The 20388-nt window shown below is 46.5% G+C and overlaps 1 protein-coding gene across 1 annotated transcript in view; it reads left to right on the top strand.

The window, feature by feature from the left end:
• Positions 1 to 7043: 7043 nt before the first annotated feature.
• Positions 7044 to 20388, top strand: part of MSN (moesin) — a 66568-nt gene continuing 53223 nt past the window's right edge. The window contains exon 1 of the mRNA XM_019717510.2: positions 7044 to 7244. Within this exon, the coding sequence (XP_019573069.1) occupies positions 7233 to 7244 (12 nt within the window). The 5' untranslated portion in view covers positions 7044 to 7232. The remainder of the gene's footprint in view (positions 7245 to 20388) is intronic.

Below are 20388 nucleotides of genomic sequence, written 5' to 3'. Positions count from 1 at the left end.
ATATAGTCTATGAAGTCATAGTGTTAGGGATGAGAAGCATCCCCTCCTCCCCTGTGCCCTGGAACAAGAGGCAACGCCATGACCCCTGAGGTGTACTGTGATGATCCAGCTCCCTAGAAGATGGGAACAACCAGAGTGTGGTGCACCAAAGCGCTGATGTACTTGTAATTCAGGGACATAGCCAGCCAGTGGGTAGATCCAGACAGAGGCCTTTGCCCAGAAAGCCAGGGTGATCTCATCTCTATGGCAAGCATCATCAATCAGGAGGCCTGGAACTAGGCAAGTTTCTGGGAGATGAGGAAAGAATGCAAGCCACAATCTTTAACTTCAGGAACTTTTGTTGGAGATTTGGAACTCATATGACAGGAGGAAAAAGACCTCCCCAGTTTCCAGATCAATCATAAGATAAGAGAAACCAGCATTTTTCCTGGGTCTCAGATCCGGCCCTGAGAAATGGTAAGTACTCTCTCCAGGTTTGCTCTCAGCAGAGAGACCCACGAGCCAGCCTCTGTACCTTTATCCCCCTTCCTAAGAACCACTCAGCTTCTATTTTCAGGAGACATCCCCAAAGCAACAGAATTATAAGATGATTCCTCTTTTTATTTTTTACTAACTTGCTTGATCCTTATTGCTCTTGAGTCTGGAAACCCAGCAGAAAGAACACTGACCTGGGAGTCAGGAGAGCTAGGATTTTCCTTGATCAAGTCCATTCACTTCTCTTGGCCTTTCTTTATATATAAAATGGGGACATGCAGACTGGATGATATTGAAAGTGTGATATCCTAGGATTCTGATTTCTGTTTTCATCCTTTCACAAGATATGGGAGAGGTGGGGTTAGGTAATGATGAAGGCCCAGGCTAGCTTTAAGATTCAGTGTTTCCATGAGTTAAACACAGGGCTCTCTCTCTTCTCCCAAACACTCTGACACTCAGAATAATTAGCTGGGTGTCTTTGGACCCAGTCATCTAGCAGCACATTTGAGGCTTTGTTGGTCTGAGGAAAGTAGAGCCATCCCTCTCGGTCCCCAATCCCAAAACCTTGGAGAAACAGAGGCTGAGGGGTTTGGGAATAATATGTATGTAAGGGGAGGTGGAGATTAGCTCATCTTCTTCCCCTGAGACATTACACCTGCCAGCAGCACCAGCAACACATCATCTTGGAGCTGCTAGGGAGGTCCAGGAACATATGATGTGACTGGTACTCAGGCCCCCACATTTTTCTCACTGAGACACATCTGCATATGGTCTGTCATCATAAGTTCACACATGGCTGGGTTGAACACAAGCAAAGCAACTTTGGGGGGCTGGAAGGAGGGGAGGGGGTCTCAAAATATAAGTAGGTATATTTGAGACCATTTCTTAGGTAAAAGGAATATGTGAATATCTTCTGGTCTGAGACTAGAGGTTAAGGAATGAGAAAAAGTGTTTCAGAAAGATTAATCTACATATCAGCAACTTAGAAGTATACATCAGGCCCATGAACACACACACATGCAAATAGTCACATAAACAGGCAAGCACGGGAGCATATAGAAAACACACATATGGCCAAAGAGAGGCCACATCTGGACCCAGGAAGACCCTGGGGACAGAAGGAGTAATGAGCTAGGAATAGGAGGCTCTGTTCCATTGGTTTTGTTTCCTAACAGGAGAACCTGAGGTAGTATAACGGGGAACTCGGGCCCTTAGAGAATCTGGACATAATACAAGTTGATAGGCCTGCAGGGCTGGACCTGAGAATGGCAGATCCCTCTCTTCCCCGGGCCTAGCTGAGCAATCTGTCCTGAGCTCCGAAGATATGCCTGGAAGTGTGCTGGGCTCCTTCTGCCTCGAACGAAAGTGGGATACCTTTCTGGGAACAACTACAGCCCAGCCTGGAATGGAGGAAAAGAAAAAAAAAAAAAAAGCAGCAGTCGACAAGACAAAGCAGGATGTGGGAGGGAGGCCAGATGAGCACTGCAGAGCCCGGACACTACGGGAGCTTGGGGGAGGCAGAGAGCATAGGACAACAGGAGAGACTGAGGGACGGCTTTATGCAGAGACAAGAGCTAGCACACTGTGCTGTGTGCATGTGGTGAGAGAAGCCTGGCTCCAGGGGAAGGGCTGTGCTGAGGAGCTGTGGGAGGAAGAGCAGGCTACAAAGGTGAAGTGTGTGTGTTGGGCGGAGGGGTCACCTGATGATTGAGCACAAGGGAAGGCTGCGTTTCTGGAGATCTCCATGGTGCCCATGTGGAGGAGGGCCTGGATATGGCAGGCTGGACGCAGGGAGACCAGGGAGAGTTGGTGAGGGCTGACCTAGGGCACTGGCAGTGGAGATGAGAGGGAGAAGCTGTGAAGGACAGACGGACAGACAGACGGACGGACGGAGAGCACAGCTTGATGACCAGATGGCAGGAGTCAGGCAGGAGAGTTAAAGATGGTGACATGGTGCACACATAGGACGGCGCTAACAGCAAACCCACCAACAGATACACAGCCGCTGGGGAGGAGAGCTTCTGGGGAGGAAGAGGGTGAGAACCCCTCGCAGAGCCTCACATAGAACCAGGTACCTAGAAGGCACCTGGCCACTGATGGAGGCATGGGTGGAGCGGACAGATGGGACGGTTTCTTCTAGGTGTATGGTGTAAGGTGAACTGTGGGCCGTTCATAGAGGGGCCACATATTCTCAGGGGGCTGTTTTCTCTCTGGGCCCCACAGGTAGACTGGCCACATATGCGTGGTCACTGGTTGCTGGGGGCTAGTGACTCAACTGGGAGACCCTCTCTGTAGGGCTAATTTCATATTCCAAGAGGACACTGGCTCAAACTGAATTGATATTGGCTGGCTGGGGGAAGCTCTTGAAAAGCTTCCAGCCTTACTAGAGGAAAAGCCAGAGAGAAACTCTCTTCTCTCTCATTGTGGCCCATTAATATGATTAATAATAAATATTCCCAGGCACTTGACATTGGCAAGATGCCATATCACCGCTGTTTATTATTATCTACCTACTAACTCGAGCTGTCTAGTCTGACCACTGAGGTGCAGGGGTGATACGAATCTTAAAATGCATCTCCTTGCTCAGGTTTGCTGGGTCACAGGTCAGGTTGGTGGAAAGGAGGTGGACTTTGGACTCGCAAGACCTGGGCCCAAATCCCTGCCCCCACCAGCAACAAACCACATGACTTTTGGATAAGTCACTTTGCTCCTCTGAGCCTCAATCTTGTCGTTTTTACTGCTAAAGTATTGAAATAGTCTCCCCACTGATCAGCACATGATAGGTGCCTCATTAATGTTATTTTCTGCCCTTTCACACAAACCCTAGCTTTTGTTTCCAAGTAGCGGGTGGGAGCTTGAGAATGGTTAAAAGCAAGATTTCCCTAATGTTGCAGTTTGTACGCTTAGCCATATTGTGCCAAGGCCTTCTACCCTGGGGGAGACAGCAGTATATTCTTCTGCCTATTCTCTTGTTTGTGTAAAGGGCACAGCTAGCCTAGTACTTGGGCTACTGACCCAGGGAAAGGAAGAGAGAGAAAACGTTGGAGTGTGTGGCCTCAAGCTAATGTTTGTTCTCATCTCTCTGCCATATTTCTAAGCATGGAGAAGAGTGTAACCTCCAGGGTTAGTTAATTCCTTTCCAGAGCATCAGACAAGAGCAATTGTACTGAGCAGAAGAGATCTAATTTAGATGTAAAGAAGGTCTTTCTAACAGTGATGAAAATGAAAAGCAGCCCTCAGAAAATTCTGAGTGATGAAGAACTTTCAGTTGCTACTATCCAATGGATTGGGGGCAGGTGTTTCCTTATCCAAAGTATTCCTATGATTCAGGACTGCTCCCTACCTTTCAGGTATTGCCTCTCCTGAACTGTTGTGTCCTCTAAAAGAGGAATGCCATTAGAATGCAGAAGCTTCTTTATTGCAGTGAGCTTAGATCTTGGGTGGGAGGTGATTACAAGTCCAATCTCATGTCTTCTTGAGCTTGGCATAAGATTTCACATAAATCAGCCTTATGTAGGTCATGCTTGCCATTCCCTTGACTTTGACACTCAAACTTGCTGCAGCTCCAGAACAGTCCCAGCCCCCTAGGAGTCCTGGGTCTTTTCACCCGGACCCCATACCTAGCCCTAAAGCCCAGGTCAATTTTTCTCCTTTTGCATTGCCTACCCCCTGATTCAGATGCCCCCAGCTTCCTTGGAAACCAGCTCCAGAAAGTCCCCGTACCACCCTCTTATCATACTGGCCCTCATCTAGTTTTACTGCTTGAAAAACGTTTGCTGTTGCTCCTTGAAATTTCTAAATTAAGCTCTTGTAAAAACCCAGGTGTCTCCATACCTCTTACTTCCCTTACCAAGGGTAGCCGACATATGTGGGGAGGTTTTGCCCTTATTCCCATGTCTTCTTTCTACAAACACTGGCATAAAACTCATCATATCTAATCCTAATTGTGGGAATTACTCTGGTCCTAGGAAGATTGTGCCAACTCTCAATTCACATAGGATCATGGTAAAGAGTGAAGCGGGGAGAGACCTGAAGTTCTGGCTTTATAGGCATGAAGTGTTTTACAAAGAGGTAGGAAACAAAGGTGTGTTTCCCTGGCCACCTTGAAGAACAAGAGAGCAAACACATCAGCTGCCTCTGCTCTGCTCTGCTCTGGAAACAGGGGGCTAACTGAGATGGGTCCTTTCTAGCCAGAGAATTTGAAGTCTAACCTTCAAGCAATATCCAGCTGCTTGACAATAATCACCATGACCAGCTTCTGTTTGGTGAAGTGGGAGGAGAGACATTACTTCCCTTGTTCTAGCCTTCAAAATTTCTTGCTTATATTAGTGCAACAGCTTAACTGAGCTCTTTATCTTCTCTATCACCCCCTAAATCCATTCTCTACACTGGTAGCCGAATCTTGGGTAAGTCCTTTCCTCTTTCTGATCCTCAGTTCCCTTGACCTTAATGGAAACTGGACTAAACAGTCTCTGATAGTCTATACTTTCCTTTCATTTCCCATCCTTCTCCTCCACAGGGAGCCAACCCCATCCTTCTCTCAGTCTTCTTTCCATCAACTTTCTTAGCTTCCCCATCCTCTGATCTCCCTTCCCCCATTTGGACTCCTGTGCCCCTTTTCCCTTTTAATAGTGTTCAGCTGCTTGCTCGACACTCACTAACCAGCATGTTCTCTCTCTCTCCCTCTCCCTTCTTCCCTCCCTCCCTCCCTCCCTCCCTCCCTCCCTCCCTCCCTCCCTTTCTCTTGTGTGTGTGCATGTCTGCTGGGGTGGGGTATTGGCATGGGACATGGGGAATGACACACAGGGGGTTTCCATTTTCCACAATGGATAATGAAAGTTGGAGTCTCCAATCATCTTCCCCTCCCCCTATAGGTATTTAGCCTAGTTCCAGGCCCCTGTGGGCTGTAGGAGAATATGAATGAGGGAATCAGTGAGTTCTTTGAACTTCTAAGAGAAAAGGGCCATGGCGATGTTAAGTAATGTGATTGGCTGCCATTGCTACCCCTGCTGCTGAGGCTTTCTGGGGAGTGCTGCTGTTCCTCAGGTCAACTGCTTAACTCAAGGAAATGGTTTGGCCAGGGAACCTTGTTTACCCTAGCAAACATTAATGGTTCTTGGCAGCCATGAGAGAAACTGAGGCGCATTGACTCACGGACACTGTTGAACTGGGAAGGCAGAGGAGCGGGAAATAGGACTACTGATTCCTGAATGTAAATGCAAGGCCACTCTTTATGCAACCCTGCTAGACTCATCTATTGTGCTAGGGAGTCTACTTCCTTTCTCATCCTTTTATAATGTCAGAGTGGGAAAGGACCTTGGAAACCCAGGAGTCTGACCCTTTCTTGTTACAGAAGGGGAAACTCAAGCCCAGAGAGGGGAAGGGACTTACCCAAGGCCACACAGTGGTCACAGAATGAGTTAATAGCAAAGCCAGGAGTAGAAGCCAGGTGCCCTGACTACTCCCCTCAAATATCCTTTTCACTACCCCAAGTTGGCTTATCATCCCTGATATATGTGGTGCTCTACCTCAGAAAGAATATTTAGAACAGTTGCCAGTCGACAGGAGTAAAAAGAACTATGGCCAGCCACTTTCAAACTAAAACTCAGACTTAAGCAGGTAACTGCTATGGTCTAGAACATTGCTGTCCTGGGATTTTGTGACCTTGACAAGAAGTAGAAAGGGTGCTGGCAGACACATCCAAAGGGAGTGGGCTGGGAGTACCTCTAATCTGGGGGAATTATAACCTTATCAGAAAGTGAATGCCATCAATCAGTGAATGTGTTGGGGGAGGGCTAAAGGATCAAGACATTGATTTGAAGAAGGTGGAGATTGGGATTTAAAGAAAGGAGAGTAGTAGAGGACAGATATGGGGAAAAGGAGCCCAATTCTGATGAAAATGAGGAGTAAGCAAGGATAGGGAGGAAATACAATGGGGAAAGGGATATAGAGGCCTACAGAAGAGAACTGATGAAGTGTTGGAGGAGTTGAGGCGGTTTAGCCAAGAGAAGAAAATTTTCAGGGGGACAGGAGATCTTCAAACCTCTGGGGAGTTATGAGGGGTAGCAGGGGATTTGAGTGGCCCCAGGGATCAGCTGTAAGATCCACAGGTGGAAGCCACAGAGAAAAGGAGTTCAGATACACACAGGAAGAACATTCTAAGAGTCAGAGGTGTCTTGAGAGGTAACAGGCAGTTTTGATAGGTAGCGAGCTCCTCATCAGTGGAAAGTTGCAGTCAGGGGCTGCCTAAGTCTCTGCCAGGGTGCAGCCCAGGGTGCGGCCTTGGGTCCGGCCCTGTTTGGGGGTGGGGCCGCAGGGCCCGGATGGCCCAGATGCAGAGGTCTAGGGGCTGTGAAGTGGGTGGGAGAGGAGCAGGGTGGGTATGGATTGGGGGGGAGCCCCACTTGGGGCGCCCAGGCCCAGTCCAGCACCCACGTGGTTTATGTGGCCGGCCTGGGCAGGGCTGGACTGGGCGGAGCGAGGCAGGCGGACAGCAAGGAGGCGGGCGCGAGGGCGGGGAGCGGCGCGGAAGCCCGGCCACATAAAGGAGCTGGCGGCGCGACGGGGGCGGCTCTTTCCTGGGTGGGGTTTGTGAAGTCGTGGCCCGTTAGCAGGAAGCCCAGCAGTCGCCCCGACTCTAGTGAGGGACCCAATCCGAGCCCCCAGCCCCCGGAATCCGAGCGGTGTGTACTTTGTGCTCAGCGCTGCCCCACAGCTCCGAGCCAAACTTCGCCAACTCCGCCGCTTTTGCCGCCACCATGCCTAAGACGGTGAGTGTCCGGGGTGGGCGCTGCCGGCCCCAGGGTCTCTAGCTGACCCTTGTAGCCCCTTGATGATGGCTGGGGACTTGGCCAGCTACCCGCCGGCTCGGGACGCCGCGCCCTACGCCAGGGCCTGTGGTCGGGAGGGGCAGGAGTGGAGTCCTGGTATGGCGCGCCCTCGGGGGGTGGGGGGCTTGAGGTGGTCCCGGGCAAGAAGTGTGGACTGGGAGGGGCTGTTATGGTTCTCACATTCCAGTTCCCTACATCTGGGATGCGACCGTTGAGAAGGCTTCCTTGGGGGCCCAAGTTCTCTTGTCCCTGACAGGCCATGGGAGTGGGGGAGAAGACTCTGGTCCGAAGGAGAACACGTCCCCCAGTCCTGAAATTGGCGCCGTTCTGAAGCAAGGCTGTCACTGTCCAGGAGGGGCCATGGGAACCAAGAAGCAAGGTGGAAGGAGGGAGATCCTAAGGGCGGATCCCGCACCCCCACTCACCTTCCCCACAGCCTCCCCAGGCGCCTCCAGCTGTTTCCCACTGGTGGGGGGGGAGGGGGTAGGAGAGAGTTGTGGAAGGACTCATTGAGGCTGCTTGCTTTTACCCAAGTGCACTAACACTTCACTAGGCACCAATCTGAAGGGAGGTCTGCCCTACCTCCTAGGGGAGAAGACTGGGTTCTTCGTCCTCTCCACTCGCCAAATCCCTGCCCTTCCCATTACTTAATGACTCGCTATCTCCTCCTATCCCCTCCGGACTGTTCTGTGAGGTGTGGATTCTTTCCTGTAGGGCCACACCTTTCTAGAGTGGTGGTAGCTTCTAGGATCTGGTCTCTAACCCACTGGCTGTTATGAGAAGAGCAGAAGCCTCCTGGGAGTGGGGCCTAGGGGGGCCGGATGCCCAGGAGGGTGGGGTGGGGGAGGAGTGTGCCTGAATAATGAGCCCTGCTTGCTTTTGTGCAAGTCATGCCAAATGGCTGCTGGGGCCCTTCCCTTGCCCAGGAAGGCCTGGTGACCACCTTGGTTTGAGTCCTTTAGGCCAAGCAGCTTGTTGGACTGGACTAGGCTGTGCAGTTCTCCCGGAACCCTCTCTAGGACTGCCTGAGCCTTGTAGAGCTGAGATAGTGACTAGCAGCCTTGAGAAGGGCTGGGGGGTCTCTGGATAAGAGGAGTCAGGATCCAGTTCTTTGGGTGTGTGCTGAGCTTTGGTTGCCAGGTTGCTGTATTCCAGCCTTATTGCCAAGTCATTCTTGCCTTTTCGAACCTTGTCCTTCAGAAGCACTAAGTTTTCAACAAGTATGTGCTTCTATCTCTCCTTTAAATTGTTGGTTTTACGCCATGGGGCTTTTCCACACTTACCCTCCCACCCCCAGGAGCCTCTCCTTGGGTTTATCCCTGTGGTTGACTCTTTCACTCCTCTTGAGGTACAGATGGGCCTAAATAGGTAGGTGGCTCTCTGGGAATAGACTGCCCATGACTTCTGTTCTCTAGTGGAATCTCTCATTTTCAATTCTGAGCTCTCTCACATTTAAACACAACTTGATGGGTCTGGAAATTGTCTCAAAGGGGCCTTAACCATTCCATCTAAGTCAAAATGGCAAAGAAGGTGGCATGGTGATCTTTATCATGGGTATGGAGAGAGACTGGAGTATGGGCTGTTTGATGCTAAGCCTAGGGTACTGAATGTACCTGGATACTGAAGGCATTTTTATGTAGATTGACTGAAACTTGAATCAAGTTGGAAGGAGAGGGCTGAATTTTGATACACTGGAAGATTTGGAGAATTTCCCATGCTGTTTGGCTCAAGGAATGATAAACTTCTAGGAGAAACAACTATATCATGCCTGAAAAGACCATACAATCTTAACTTGAAAGGGACCTCTGAGACTATTGATCTAATACCTCGCTCTCTTTCAACTAATGAAGGTAGTTAGGCCTATAGGGAGGACCTACCTAAGATCACATGGTGACAACCAAGATTGGGGTTTAGGCTTTTTGATGCTCATCATATTGACCCTGTATTCTGACTCAATGATTGGGTTCTTGAAGTGGAGTCCCCTTTTCTGCCCAACACAAGTTGTCTCCTGTTCTCAAGCCTTCCTGGTCCTCAGATAAAAGGGAGTGGATAATTTGGGCAAAGTAACCAATGTTGGCATTTGTGTGGTCTCTTGGTGAGAGTTGGGGGCATCACAAGGTGCCTCCTGTTTTCTCATTTCTCATCTCAATGCTGAGGTGTCCAGGGGCACACCCTAGTTCACTGCATATCAGCTAGTAGCTTTAATGAAGGGAGAAAATTCCTTGTTCTCCACTCCTTCACTAGTGTACTTCAGGCTATTTCTGAAGTATGACACATAGGGAAGGGTAGTGGAAAAATCAAATCCGCTCATTCACATGAACCATGTCTATAGTCTGTCCAGGATTGGTTTCACTTTTACAACCAATTGTCTCCCTCAGTCAATCTGAATCTGTTACGACATGCCCCTCTGCACGCCCTCCCTTCCAATTCTTTTTTTTTCAATTTATTGAGGTGACAATTGTTAGTAAAATTACATAGATTTCAGGTGTACAATTCTCTATTACATCATCTATAAATCCCATTGTGTGTTCATCACCCAGAGTCAGTTCTCCTTCCATCGCCATATATTTGATCCCCCTTACCCTCATCTCCCACCCCCCGCCCCCCTTACCCTCTGGTAACCACTAAACTATTGTCTGTGTCTATGAGTTTTTGTTTCTCATTTGTTTGTCTTGTTCTTTTGTTGTTTTTGGTTTATATACCACATATCAGTGAAATCATATGGTTCTCTGCTTTTTCTGTCTGACGCCAATTCTAATATTCTGCTTCTAGTTGCCAGTTTCCTGGGTCTGTTTTAGTAGCCAGAATGGAGAACTTATCAACTGCCATCTCCACTTTCTGGTGATGTTAAAAATTAAAAAAAAGGCCTTTCTTCCTTTCTACCCTCTATAACTGTTTTTAGATCACAAAGTCTTTGGGACACTCTTGGATTCCCTAAAAAGAGATTATTTTGAATTTTCAAGGTGTTCTTGAGATTTGGTTTGTTAGAGTTGAAAAGTTTCTTTGACTGTCAAGTCCAACCCTTCTCATGATATAGATGTGGGAACTGAGGCCCACCCAGGGAAGGACTGACCTAGAATGGTGCAGCATGCCAGTAGCAAAGCAGGACTTAAATCTGGGTCTTAGTTAGGGGGTCAGTCTTGGTAAAACCTTTTCAATTTCCTGGGTTTTTAGCCTGAGCTCCGCAGGTCAAGGGAAAGGTGGTTAAGTGGCCACTGATGGGACCATTCATGTCAGCAGACATAGAGCCCAGCTCCTTGAAGTACTTGAAAACTTCTAGGTCTGCATTCGGCTAAACTTTAACAGGGGCAGTGTGGACTGTTTATTCTCCTGCCATTCCTAGCATTGCTTGAGACACTTGAGTGGCACTAAAGTGGTACTTGGTGAATAGGAGGCAGAATCTCAGTCTTTTTTTAACCTTTGAACTAGCCCTGCCTACAGACTTCAGGGTGGGGCAATGGATCAGGAATGGAGGTTATGTGAGAGAAGGGTGACTCTTTGGATCTTGCATCTCTCCACTTCTTTGGTAATCCAGTTCACTCGTCCCTTTGTGAAAATGTAGATGATAGAGACAGAGCAGGAACCATCTTGGAGATTTCCTTTAGGCTTCTCCTTGAATAGCCCTCTGGGCAGAGAGGGGCTGCTGGTAGGGCAGGAGGGCATTCATGGGACCTTTGAAGGCACCAACTAATCTATACGCTCTCGTGTTAGGCTTGGAGATGGGAAGGTTGCTCTGTGAGTGGATGACAGAGATGGTATTGACCACTAGTCAGCTAACTCACAATTATTCTCTAGCTGCCTGTAACAATAGCTTGTTTTAAGGGTGTTCTTACTTTTCTCTTCCTCCTCTCAGGAGACTGCTTTACTTAATGGTGGAGCTAGAAGGGACATTTAGAGGTCATCTGGTCTATCTCCCTGACTCCAAATCCAGTTCTCTCTGGATGAGATGAGATAATAGCTACATATATTCCGAACCCTGTTCAAATAGTGTTGCTTGGCAACAGTGTGTCTAGGTCCCTTTTGTATCTTCCTGGGAGTCCCCCCCCACTGGAATTTCTAGCCTCAAGTTCCCCAGAGGGGACAAGATCAGGCTACCAACACTGCTAAGGTTGGGCCTTTCACGGCTAGAGTTACTGATTGGCATCATTACTGGCTGGGAACAGTCTGTTTCTGATCTTTCAAAGATAGAACTGAGTTTATCATGTACATCTTTCCCAACTCAAAATCTTTTTTCCCTGCTACCCCATCCCACTCTTCTGCCCCCATAGGAAAAAACAGAGTACAAAGGTGGTCTCCTTTGGGGCAGTCTGTTGGTCAAGTGAAGGAGGTGCTCTTGTCATGATTGGCTGGCTTTGCTGTTCATCCCTCCTCCCATTTCATGCTTGATAGAGCTGAAAAACTTTTCAATTCCAGGTTCTGATTTGTGGTACAGAAGCGATTACTTAGAGGGTTAGCTCAGGAATACATTGATTTGGAACATGGGTGTTTGGAAATGGCAAGTAACCCTGAACTGAGAATTTTTCTTCTCTTTCCATGTAAAAAGATTATCTTCCCTGTTCTCAGTAAACTGATCCAAATGAAATAGGCCTTTAAGGCAAATCTCTTCTTTAGGCCCTCAGTCTCTCTAGCTTGTCATGAGGGAACTGTACTGTAATAGTAATTGGTGTACTCTAGGGACCCTTCCAGTACTAATATTCTTGAAACATTCTTTCCTCAAAATTTGAGTGCTTTCCATGTACTAGGCAGTATACTAGGCTATGCTGGGAATACAAAGTTGAACAGCACTTGCTAAAGTGTATCTACTTGTCCCCTTACACCTCTGGAGTGCTGTTTCTTCCTGGGTACTTAGTTCAGGATGGAGAGTTTATTGCTTGGAAGTTGGTTTATTTCATTAGTAGCTCTGAGAAGAACACTGGCATGAGTGTTCTTGGCCATTTCTTCTTGAGTCTATGGAGGGGAAAGGATTATGTCTTTCCTTACTGAGGAACAAGAAAGAAACCAAATGAGAGCCTCAGATAAACACTGAAAACTTCATGAGTTCCCCTCCCTTTCTTCTCACTGACTGTTGATAGCATATACTGCTTGTAGCTCTTCTGAAAGGCCAGGAAGTTACTAGGTTATATTTCATATTTCCTTTTAAACTTGTGAGTGTGGTAGTTAGATATATTGGTAGACACTGAGGAGGTGGTGGGCATAAACCAACCTCCTAATGTGTCTACCACCAGTGAGCTGAGGGCTAGCTGTTGTGGGGTGCAGCATTTCAAATGCATCTCTACTTAGGATGACCCAGAACTTCCTCAGCCTTAAGCTTCCCTTTAGCCAATTGTTCTGAATGGTCTAGGTTTCTTACAGGAGTGATTTGAACCACAGAGCAACTGAACTGGCCTTAAACTTTTTAGTTCAACCTTTATGCTTTAGATGGGGACACCAAACCCCAGAAAAGGGAAGTGATTTGAGTGAACTGGTAATAGGGCTGGGACTAAAATCCAACTTGCCTGGCCCCTAGTATACCAGAGGAATTTTGTATGTCTGCCTTATAAATGGCAGTCTCTGCAGGGTGCTCAGTGTTTTCTCTCTCTGTGCTGAGGGCGACTTGACCATAGTGTTATTGTGGTCATGGGAAGAGCAAGTCCTTCTGAGTGTGTAGAGCTGACCTTAGAGGTTACTTTATATGGAGATAGTTCGGGCTCTGACTGTGCCTTTGGGATTCTTTGTAGCACTTCCCGGGAAGGTAAGTGCTCTGCTTTGACTCTGAAGGGTGGTAGAAGGTGGACGTATGCACTGAAAGGCTGTAAGGAGAGGAGACTAGCCACATTTTCCTGCTTGAGACTAGACTTCACTGTCCTAAGAATTTTTATGGAGTAGAGTTACTTCTTTTCTATATTCATAGCCAAAGGGGCCAGCCCACTTGTTTGGGATCATATAAAGTTGATAATAGTTTTGGTAGGAGAACTTGGCTTTCCTGATTCCATGTTAGTGGTCTCTCATTGGACTTGCCTGTCTTGGAAGGATGACTCTTTTCACCCAGGGGACACAGACTTCCAGAGAATCGGCCCTGTGGTGATTATGTTAACAAGATGGCTGCAATGGAGTTCCCCTAAATAGCTTCTGCTGTAGCAGGTTTCAGTCAGTGGGTGATTCATTTCTGAGGCCTCAGAATGACTTTTCTCTCTTCCTTCCTGCCCCTCACCTAAATTCCCCGCTTTCTCCTTGCCATTTAAAATTTTGAGCTCTGACTTTGTATTTTCACTCAGTGCTCCAGCTTGACGTGTGGTTCCTTGAGTTAGGAGAATATTATGGTACTTTCCTTTCCACTTTGATGACAATTTTGCTGCTGTGGCAACCATTGAATACAGACTTCAGTCCCCTGGACTCAACCTTCACTATGTATCTCTAGGTGTTGTAGGCTAAACCTGGGGCAGGTAGCTAGCTAGAAAGTTCTTTTCAAGCTTTCATACTGTGTTTCCCCGAAAATAAGACCTAGCTGGACAATCAGCTGTAATGCATCTTTTGGAGCAAAAATTAATATAAGACCCGGTATTATATTATATTATATTATATTATATTATATTATATTATATTATATTATATTACATTACACCTGGTCTTATAGTAAAATAAGACCGGGTCTTATATTAATTTTTGCTCCAAAAGACACATTAAAGCTGATTGTCTGGCTAGGTCTTATTTTTGGGGAAACATGGTCGAAAGGGAGCATAAAGTAATGGTAAAAATACACGCTCTAGAACCAGATTGCTTGGGCTCAAATCCCCGCTCTGTGACCAATTAGGTGTGTAGCCTTGGGCAAGTTACTTAACTTCTGTGCTTCATTTTCCTCAACTGTAAAGTGAAGATAATAATAGTGCCTATCTCGTAGGGGTGTTGTGAAAATTAAATGAGGCAATTCATGTAAAATGCTTAGAAGTGTGTCTAGCATCTAATAGGGGCTATGCATATGTTAGCTATTATGATTATTTACAGAACTACTATCTGCCCAACCCTTTGCTAGGTAGAATGGGTAAGAAAGAAGGCAGGCAGCTGCATTCTCACCATTCGAGGGGTTGCTAGGTACTATTTACTATATAATGGATACAAATAAATGAATAGAGGATACAACTGCTGCTTTTGCAGGTCTACTATTTAATTGGAGATTTAGGGCTAACTCAGTTAAAAAGTTTGAAAAAATACATACATGTCATTTTCTAGAGATTTTAAGAAGGTAGTTTACTGGGACATGAACAGGGATTTGAAGGATGTGTATACTTGGGGGCATTGGCCATTCTGGGTGGGAGAGTGATGTGGTTTTGATATGTGGGCCTGAAATGAAGGAAGGCTTGAGGTGCTGATTGTTTCAAGGGGAGCCACAGAGTACATGTGATCATAGACCTAGTTCCTCGTGCTGGGGTCTGTTGGAGCCAACAGTCCTATCTCAATTGGCAAAACTTCTGAAGGGGTTTGTTGGGAGACTGTACCTTGGGATTTCCAGAATTGGGTGAATTAACTAAAACAAATTTTGTTGTTTTTGTTGCCCAAGTAGGTATGTGAGAGGCTCTTCATGTTTCCATATTGGTTAAACCAAGGAATAGAGCTTAGTGATTACTCTGTAGGTCAGCAACCTAAAAACAACTTTCAGTTCTCCCAATGGCTTTACTGTTAGATAGGTATTTGGGATGGAATTGAAATGTGTGAGGACTTATTAGTGTGTGATTGTGAGAGGGTAAAAAGTGTGGCATTTTCTGGCCAGGGCACAGCTCTAGCATCTGGACCTTAAACCTGTAGAAATGGTCCTTTGGGTGATTTTCAAAGCACATTTTTTTGGCTGTGCCTGATGACAGAACCAGATTTGATGCTCCTTTCAATGGGCATCTTGTGGCATAAGGTAAGTGTTGACATAGCTCCTAGGCCACTGGTATGGTGACCTACCACTGTGCTTGTTTTGCAGTAATGTTTTGCCGGATAGCTCCTATGATTGGTGACTGAAAGTTTAAGTTTCTTTCCATCCGTAGTAACCCTTCTACTTTGGGGGAATTTGATAGATACTTTGTGTGGCCAGGGTATCAATCAGGGCCTAATGAGAGAAAAGTTGAGATGTGGGCATTTGGTCATACAAAACAAAGTATAATCCTGAGAAATCCTCTCCTTGGTATATATGTGGGAGGTCACAGGGGACAGCCTGGGAGGAGTAACAAGGCATGCCTATCAGGCTTGGTCAGCTTTTCCTTTCCTCTCTTTAGTCCCGGCCTCCCCCAAATACCTGGGAAGGATCAAGGCTTGTTTTTCTCCAGTGAAGTGTGTTTAGATAAGGTTCCTGACCTTACTGTCTTGGTCTAATCTGCCCGTCGCCTTTTTCAGAAAGCTCAGCCTGAAGGTTAGATTAAGTACAACCAGAGACTCTTACCTGTTGTAATCTTTAATTGGAGTTGACTAATCTGTGGAATGGAGTTGGAGGGTGGGGGTCAAGGTAACAGCCAATTTGGCTGTCAGTAGTTAAGTTGTACAAATCTTTGCTATCTTCAAGGGCTTTAAGTGAGCTAAATTCCTCTCCAAACCTCCTTGCAGATACTCCTGGGAGACTGACTAACCCATAGCAGTTTTCTTGCTGAGAACAAAGGTCACTTACCTCTTTGCCTTTGATTTTTTTCTTTTCTCTAACATGAAAATATCAGCAGGATCAGAAATCTGTATCCATAGTACAGCAAATCCCCCTTCCCCAGATTCCTTACTCCTCTGGGCACCTGGGCCATGGTGGATCTAACATGCTTGGTGAGAATGTCTGCCATTTTGCTTCAGGGTTACATCACACCTCTCTGCTGGTACTTGGAGAGCTGTTCCAGCAGGGCCTGAGGTGGGCCTGGGGAAAATCAAGCCTAGTTACCTTTCTCTCTGCCATAGCCTGGGCATTTTCCTAAGGTTGGGAGTTTGCCTCCTGGCCTTAGGCCAGTTGCCAGAGGAAACCAATGACTAAAGGCTTCCTCTCTGCGACATCACCTTCTGGAACCTTTCCTGATGATTCTCTACCAGTCAAGTATGCCTTATTTGGCTGTTTTCTCCCCCCTCAAATGCCCTTCGCCACCTCAACTAGTACTCTGTTCTCTGGTACAGGGAACGCCTTCTTCAAGTTTATATAGTTTCACTTGCAAACTTTTCCCTTTGTTTAGGGCCTGTTTAAAGCAGGAGTCGAGACTCTGATAGGAGGAATGGGAGAGGAGAGAGGAAGATAGGAGAGCTCTGGAATGACTGATTTCTCCACCCTGCTTTCTTATTTCTCCTTGCTCTCTCGACCCAGCCCGGTAGCCCCTTCTAGCTTCTTACCTAGAACTCTGATAGCCTAGGAGTAGTCTTGCTTGGCCTGAAAAGGCTCAGAGTATGGGGATGGGGTGGGGCAGGGTAGGGCAGGGGCTCTCAGCATCTGAAACTATTCCTCTGGAGTAGATAAAGCCTTCCAGTTGCTAAGTACTTTGTGTGCCTTTTGTATACCTATGGTTTTTACTTGGCTTTCCTGAGTGGGCTGGGTCCAATGTCCCTCTGCCTCTCATTCCCAGTTCTGAGCTGTCTAGCCCTAGGTCAGAAGAGCTGAGCTTTTGACACTTAGCTTGGGTAACTTCTCTCTCTCTTTCCAAATGCTTTTTAGTAGAAATGGTAGAAATGAATAGAAGAAATGAATAGAAATGAATAGAATAGTGTACCAAATCAGGATATCTGGTTTTTATTCTCTCTCAGTGTGACCTTGGGCAAGTCACTTTTATGGGCCTTAGTTTTCTTATCTGGAAAATGAAACATTGACTTTTTCTGACTTTCTGATTACCTGTGCCCAGTCTTTAAGAAGATACTAAGGAGTTCTTGGAAAGACCATAATAGAACAGAGAGCAGTGACTGGAGAAGTTGCACTCTTCTCTTTAGAATGACATTGGGAGTATTGTTCTCCTCCTCTCCCACCCCAACCAGCTATCAATGTGTAAAGTAGTCCTTTCTATTTCAGTGAGCTCTGCGTAGAGGTATTGGATCCACCAAACACAGAGCTCGCTGTGGGCATCCTGGCTCAGAGAGACACACTGTTGACTGAGTGTTTTGGGTGGGGCCTTGGAATCCAGCCTGCAAACCACAGTTGCTAGCTATTTTGGGTCATTGGTGACTCCAGGAAAAATAGAAGACCCTTGAATTGGTCATTGTTCTAGCAGAGAAGGGGAAGACCAAGAAACAAACCAAAACTGAATGCAAATGTGATTTGACTTCCTCTACCACCTCCCCCCACAACATCCCTCTCTTTAAGTCTATGACATTGCTTTTGGCTGAGTCTTAAATTTGCCAAACTCCCCTTCCCCTTCCCCTGTCTGAGTCACTGATGTCTATGTTGCCCTTGGATGGGGAGCGCTAGGTGATGTGGGTTTGGGTGGAGTGAAGCGGAGGGATTTCTAGTGAGGGAGATTGCCCCACGCCTGGCTTTCAGCCTTCAACTGATCCTGCATTTTGTGAATATGACTTCCTTTGGTGTTAGACCTGTAGATCAAAGGAGAGGGATTTCTGAATTTCCCATGAGGGACTGATGGGCTGATGGGGCATAAGCAAATTCCTGGAGATGGTGTACCCTTGGCTAGATCTGTTTTCATTCTTCTTCCTTAGTGACATTTTATATAGAGCTTGCAGGTGAATCAAGGATCCAGGCTGTATCTCAGCCACCTAGGAGTTGGCCATGAGCATGATCTTCACTTCCCCTGAGCCCCCTGGAGGGAGAATAAGATAGAAATCTTCTTGGCACCTGTCTTCCTTCCTTAGGGAAAAGTACCTAGGGCAGTTTTCAGAGAAAGCTTAGTGGGTAGAGCTGGGTAATGCTTTTGCATGGAAGATTCTTCCCCAGCATTGAGCTGGAATGGCTTCTGGGTCATGCAGGAGCTTGCTATTGGGAGCAGCCACCTTGCTGGCAGCCTTTCCTTCTTAGGGGCCTCACATGGGTTGTTAAGGAATCCAGTTGCAGGTGGTAGATTAGAATGGCTGTTGCTGAGGGAGAGTAGGCAAGCAGGTAGAGGGGGGAGAAGTAGAAGGAAAGAAGAGTCAAATGGGAAAAGAGTGATTCTTTATTTTTATATTTCCCATGTTTATAAAACCCGACATGGCATATGACAAAGTTTAGCAAATAGAGGCAAACTGTTCTATAAGCCCACCATTTTAACATAGCAATTTTTATTTATGTGTATTTCTTGTCACATCTCATATATGTACCTTAATTTTCCATGATGCAGTCATGGTGTACATAAAACATCCTACTTCTTTATCCTTACTTACCACTAAAAACTTAGGTAAATGCTATTTAGTTTTTAAAAATGACTGTTGCAATGGCTTTACAAAATTCCATCCAATGGCTATGTCGTAATTTACTTAATCATTCCCCTGTAAGGGGAGGGGGGCATTTGTATTGCCCCCAGCATTTGCCAGTTTTTATAACACTGCAGTGAATGTGAACAAGACAAAATATAAACCCCTTAGTATGGTATACAGGGAGAACATTTTGATCCCTGGCTCAAGCCTAGCGCCTCTCCAGACTCGGCTCCCACTTCTCCCCACATGTACGCTATGCTGTAGCTTTATGGGGTCAAGTTTCCCCAAGTAAGTCACACCTCTTATATCTTTTAGGTTTAGCACGTGCTTTTTCTTTCAGCTTAAAGTGTCAAGTGTCTCTTCTTCACTTCCCCCCACTCCATGTCACCTCCACTAGAAGCTTTCTTTAATACTCCCAGGTAGTATTAGTTACACCATCTTCTGTGTGCCCACTGTGCTTTGTAGGAATTTCTGTTATTATACTTAACATGTGGTATTGCAGCCATCTGGGCTCCCAGGATTTCTTCTTCAGTAAACTTTTGGATTTGAAAATTTCTAACTCCTCTACCTCAAGAAGGGGTTGTTGTCCAGGTGGAGGTGGTTAGGGATGGTCAGGCCTTTGAAGAGTATATAATCAGTTACAGACATTGAGAGGGAGAAGCAGCAGTAATATATGCAAGGGATCCAACAGTGTTGGGTGAACCCCTGGTAGAACATACTAGGCACTAGTCTCAGAGAAAACATACCTATCTGTTTGGATGATCTATCCATATAAAATACTGCCATTTGCAACAACATTGGTGGATCTTGAGATTATTATGCTAAGCGAAATAAGTCAGACAGAAAAAGTCGAGAACCATGTGATTTCACTCATATGTGAAATATAAAACTGAAAGCAACAAAGGAACAAGACAAACAAATAAACAAAAACTCATAGACACAGACAACAATTTAGTGGTTACCAGAGGGTAAGGGGTGGGGGAAGAGGGTGGTAGAAGAGGGTAAAGGAGTTCAAATATAAGGTGATGGAAAGAGAACTGACTCTGGGTGGTGAGCACACAATGAGATATATAGATGATATATTACAGAATTATACACTTGAAACCTATGTAATTTTACTAACCATTGTCACCCCAATAAACTTAATTTAAAAAAAGAAAAGAAAATATACCTTGGAGAAGGGAAGGGTGCATTAGCACCTGGGGGTGGGGCGGGGGGAGAGGCCTGAAAGAGTCTTGCTGGCCTTGACCTACCAGTGCAAATTTTTCAAACCATTTTGGATATCAGTTTTCCATCTGTGAAAAAAGAAAGAGCATCCTACTTCTTAGGGTTTTGGTCAAGATTTAGGCGCTAATGCATCTGAAAGTGCTCTGTGAGGTGTGGGGAACAGGGGCGGGAGGGTGGCCCAGGATACCCTAGAATTTTTCTTCCAGTTGGCCTCTTAAAATTCTGTTTTATGTGTGTTTCTTATTAAGGCTCTGAGCCCAGAATGCCAGATGCTATGGTTCCCTCGAGCAAACATTCCTGCAGGTGCCCCACAGCCTGGTGGTTTTAGTGGGAGGTATGCAGGGGAGTCCCATCTCCCCACTCACCTGCGCAGAATGGCTCCAAGTGGCCCCATCACAGCCCTACTCAAGAATGGCCACAAGTGGCTGGGGAGGGAGGTGCCACCTTCTCCTCAGCTCTTTAGCATCAAATGAGTGGTACTAGAGTAGAGGGTTTCCCAACATCCCTTCAGCTGGAGGTGGAAGTATTTATAGAAACTGCAGTG

The sequence above is a fragment of the Rhinolophus sinicus genome, chromosome X (assembly GCF_036562045.2).
Source record: "Rhinolophus sinicus isolate RSC01 chromosome X, ASM3656204v1, whole genome shotgun sequence".
Classification (NCBI taxonomy): domain Eukaryota; kingdom Metazoa; phylum Chordata; class Mammalia; order Chiroptera; family Rhinolophidae; genus Rhinolophus; species Rhinolophus sinicus.
This window is presented reverse-complemented; position numbering and strand designations above follow the sequence as displayed.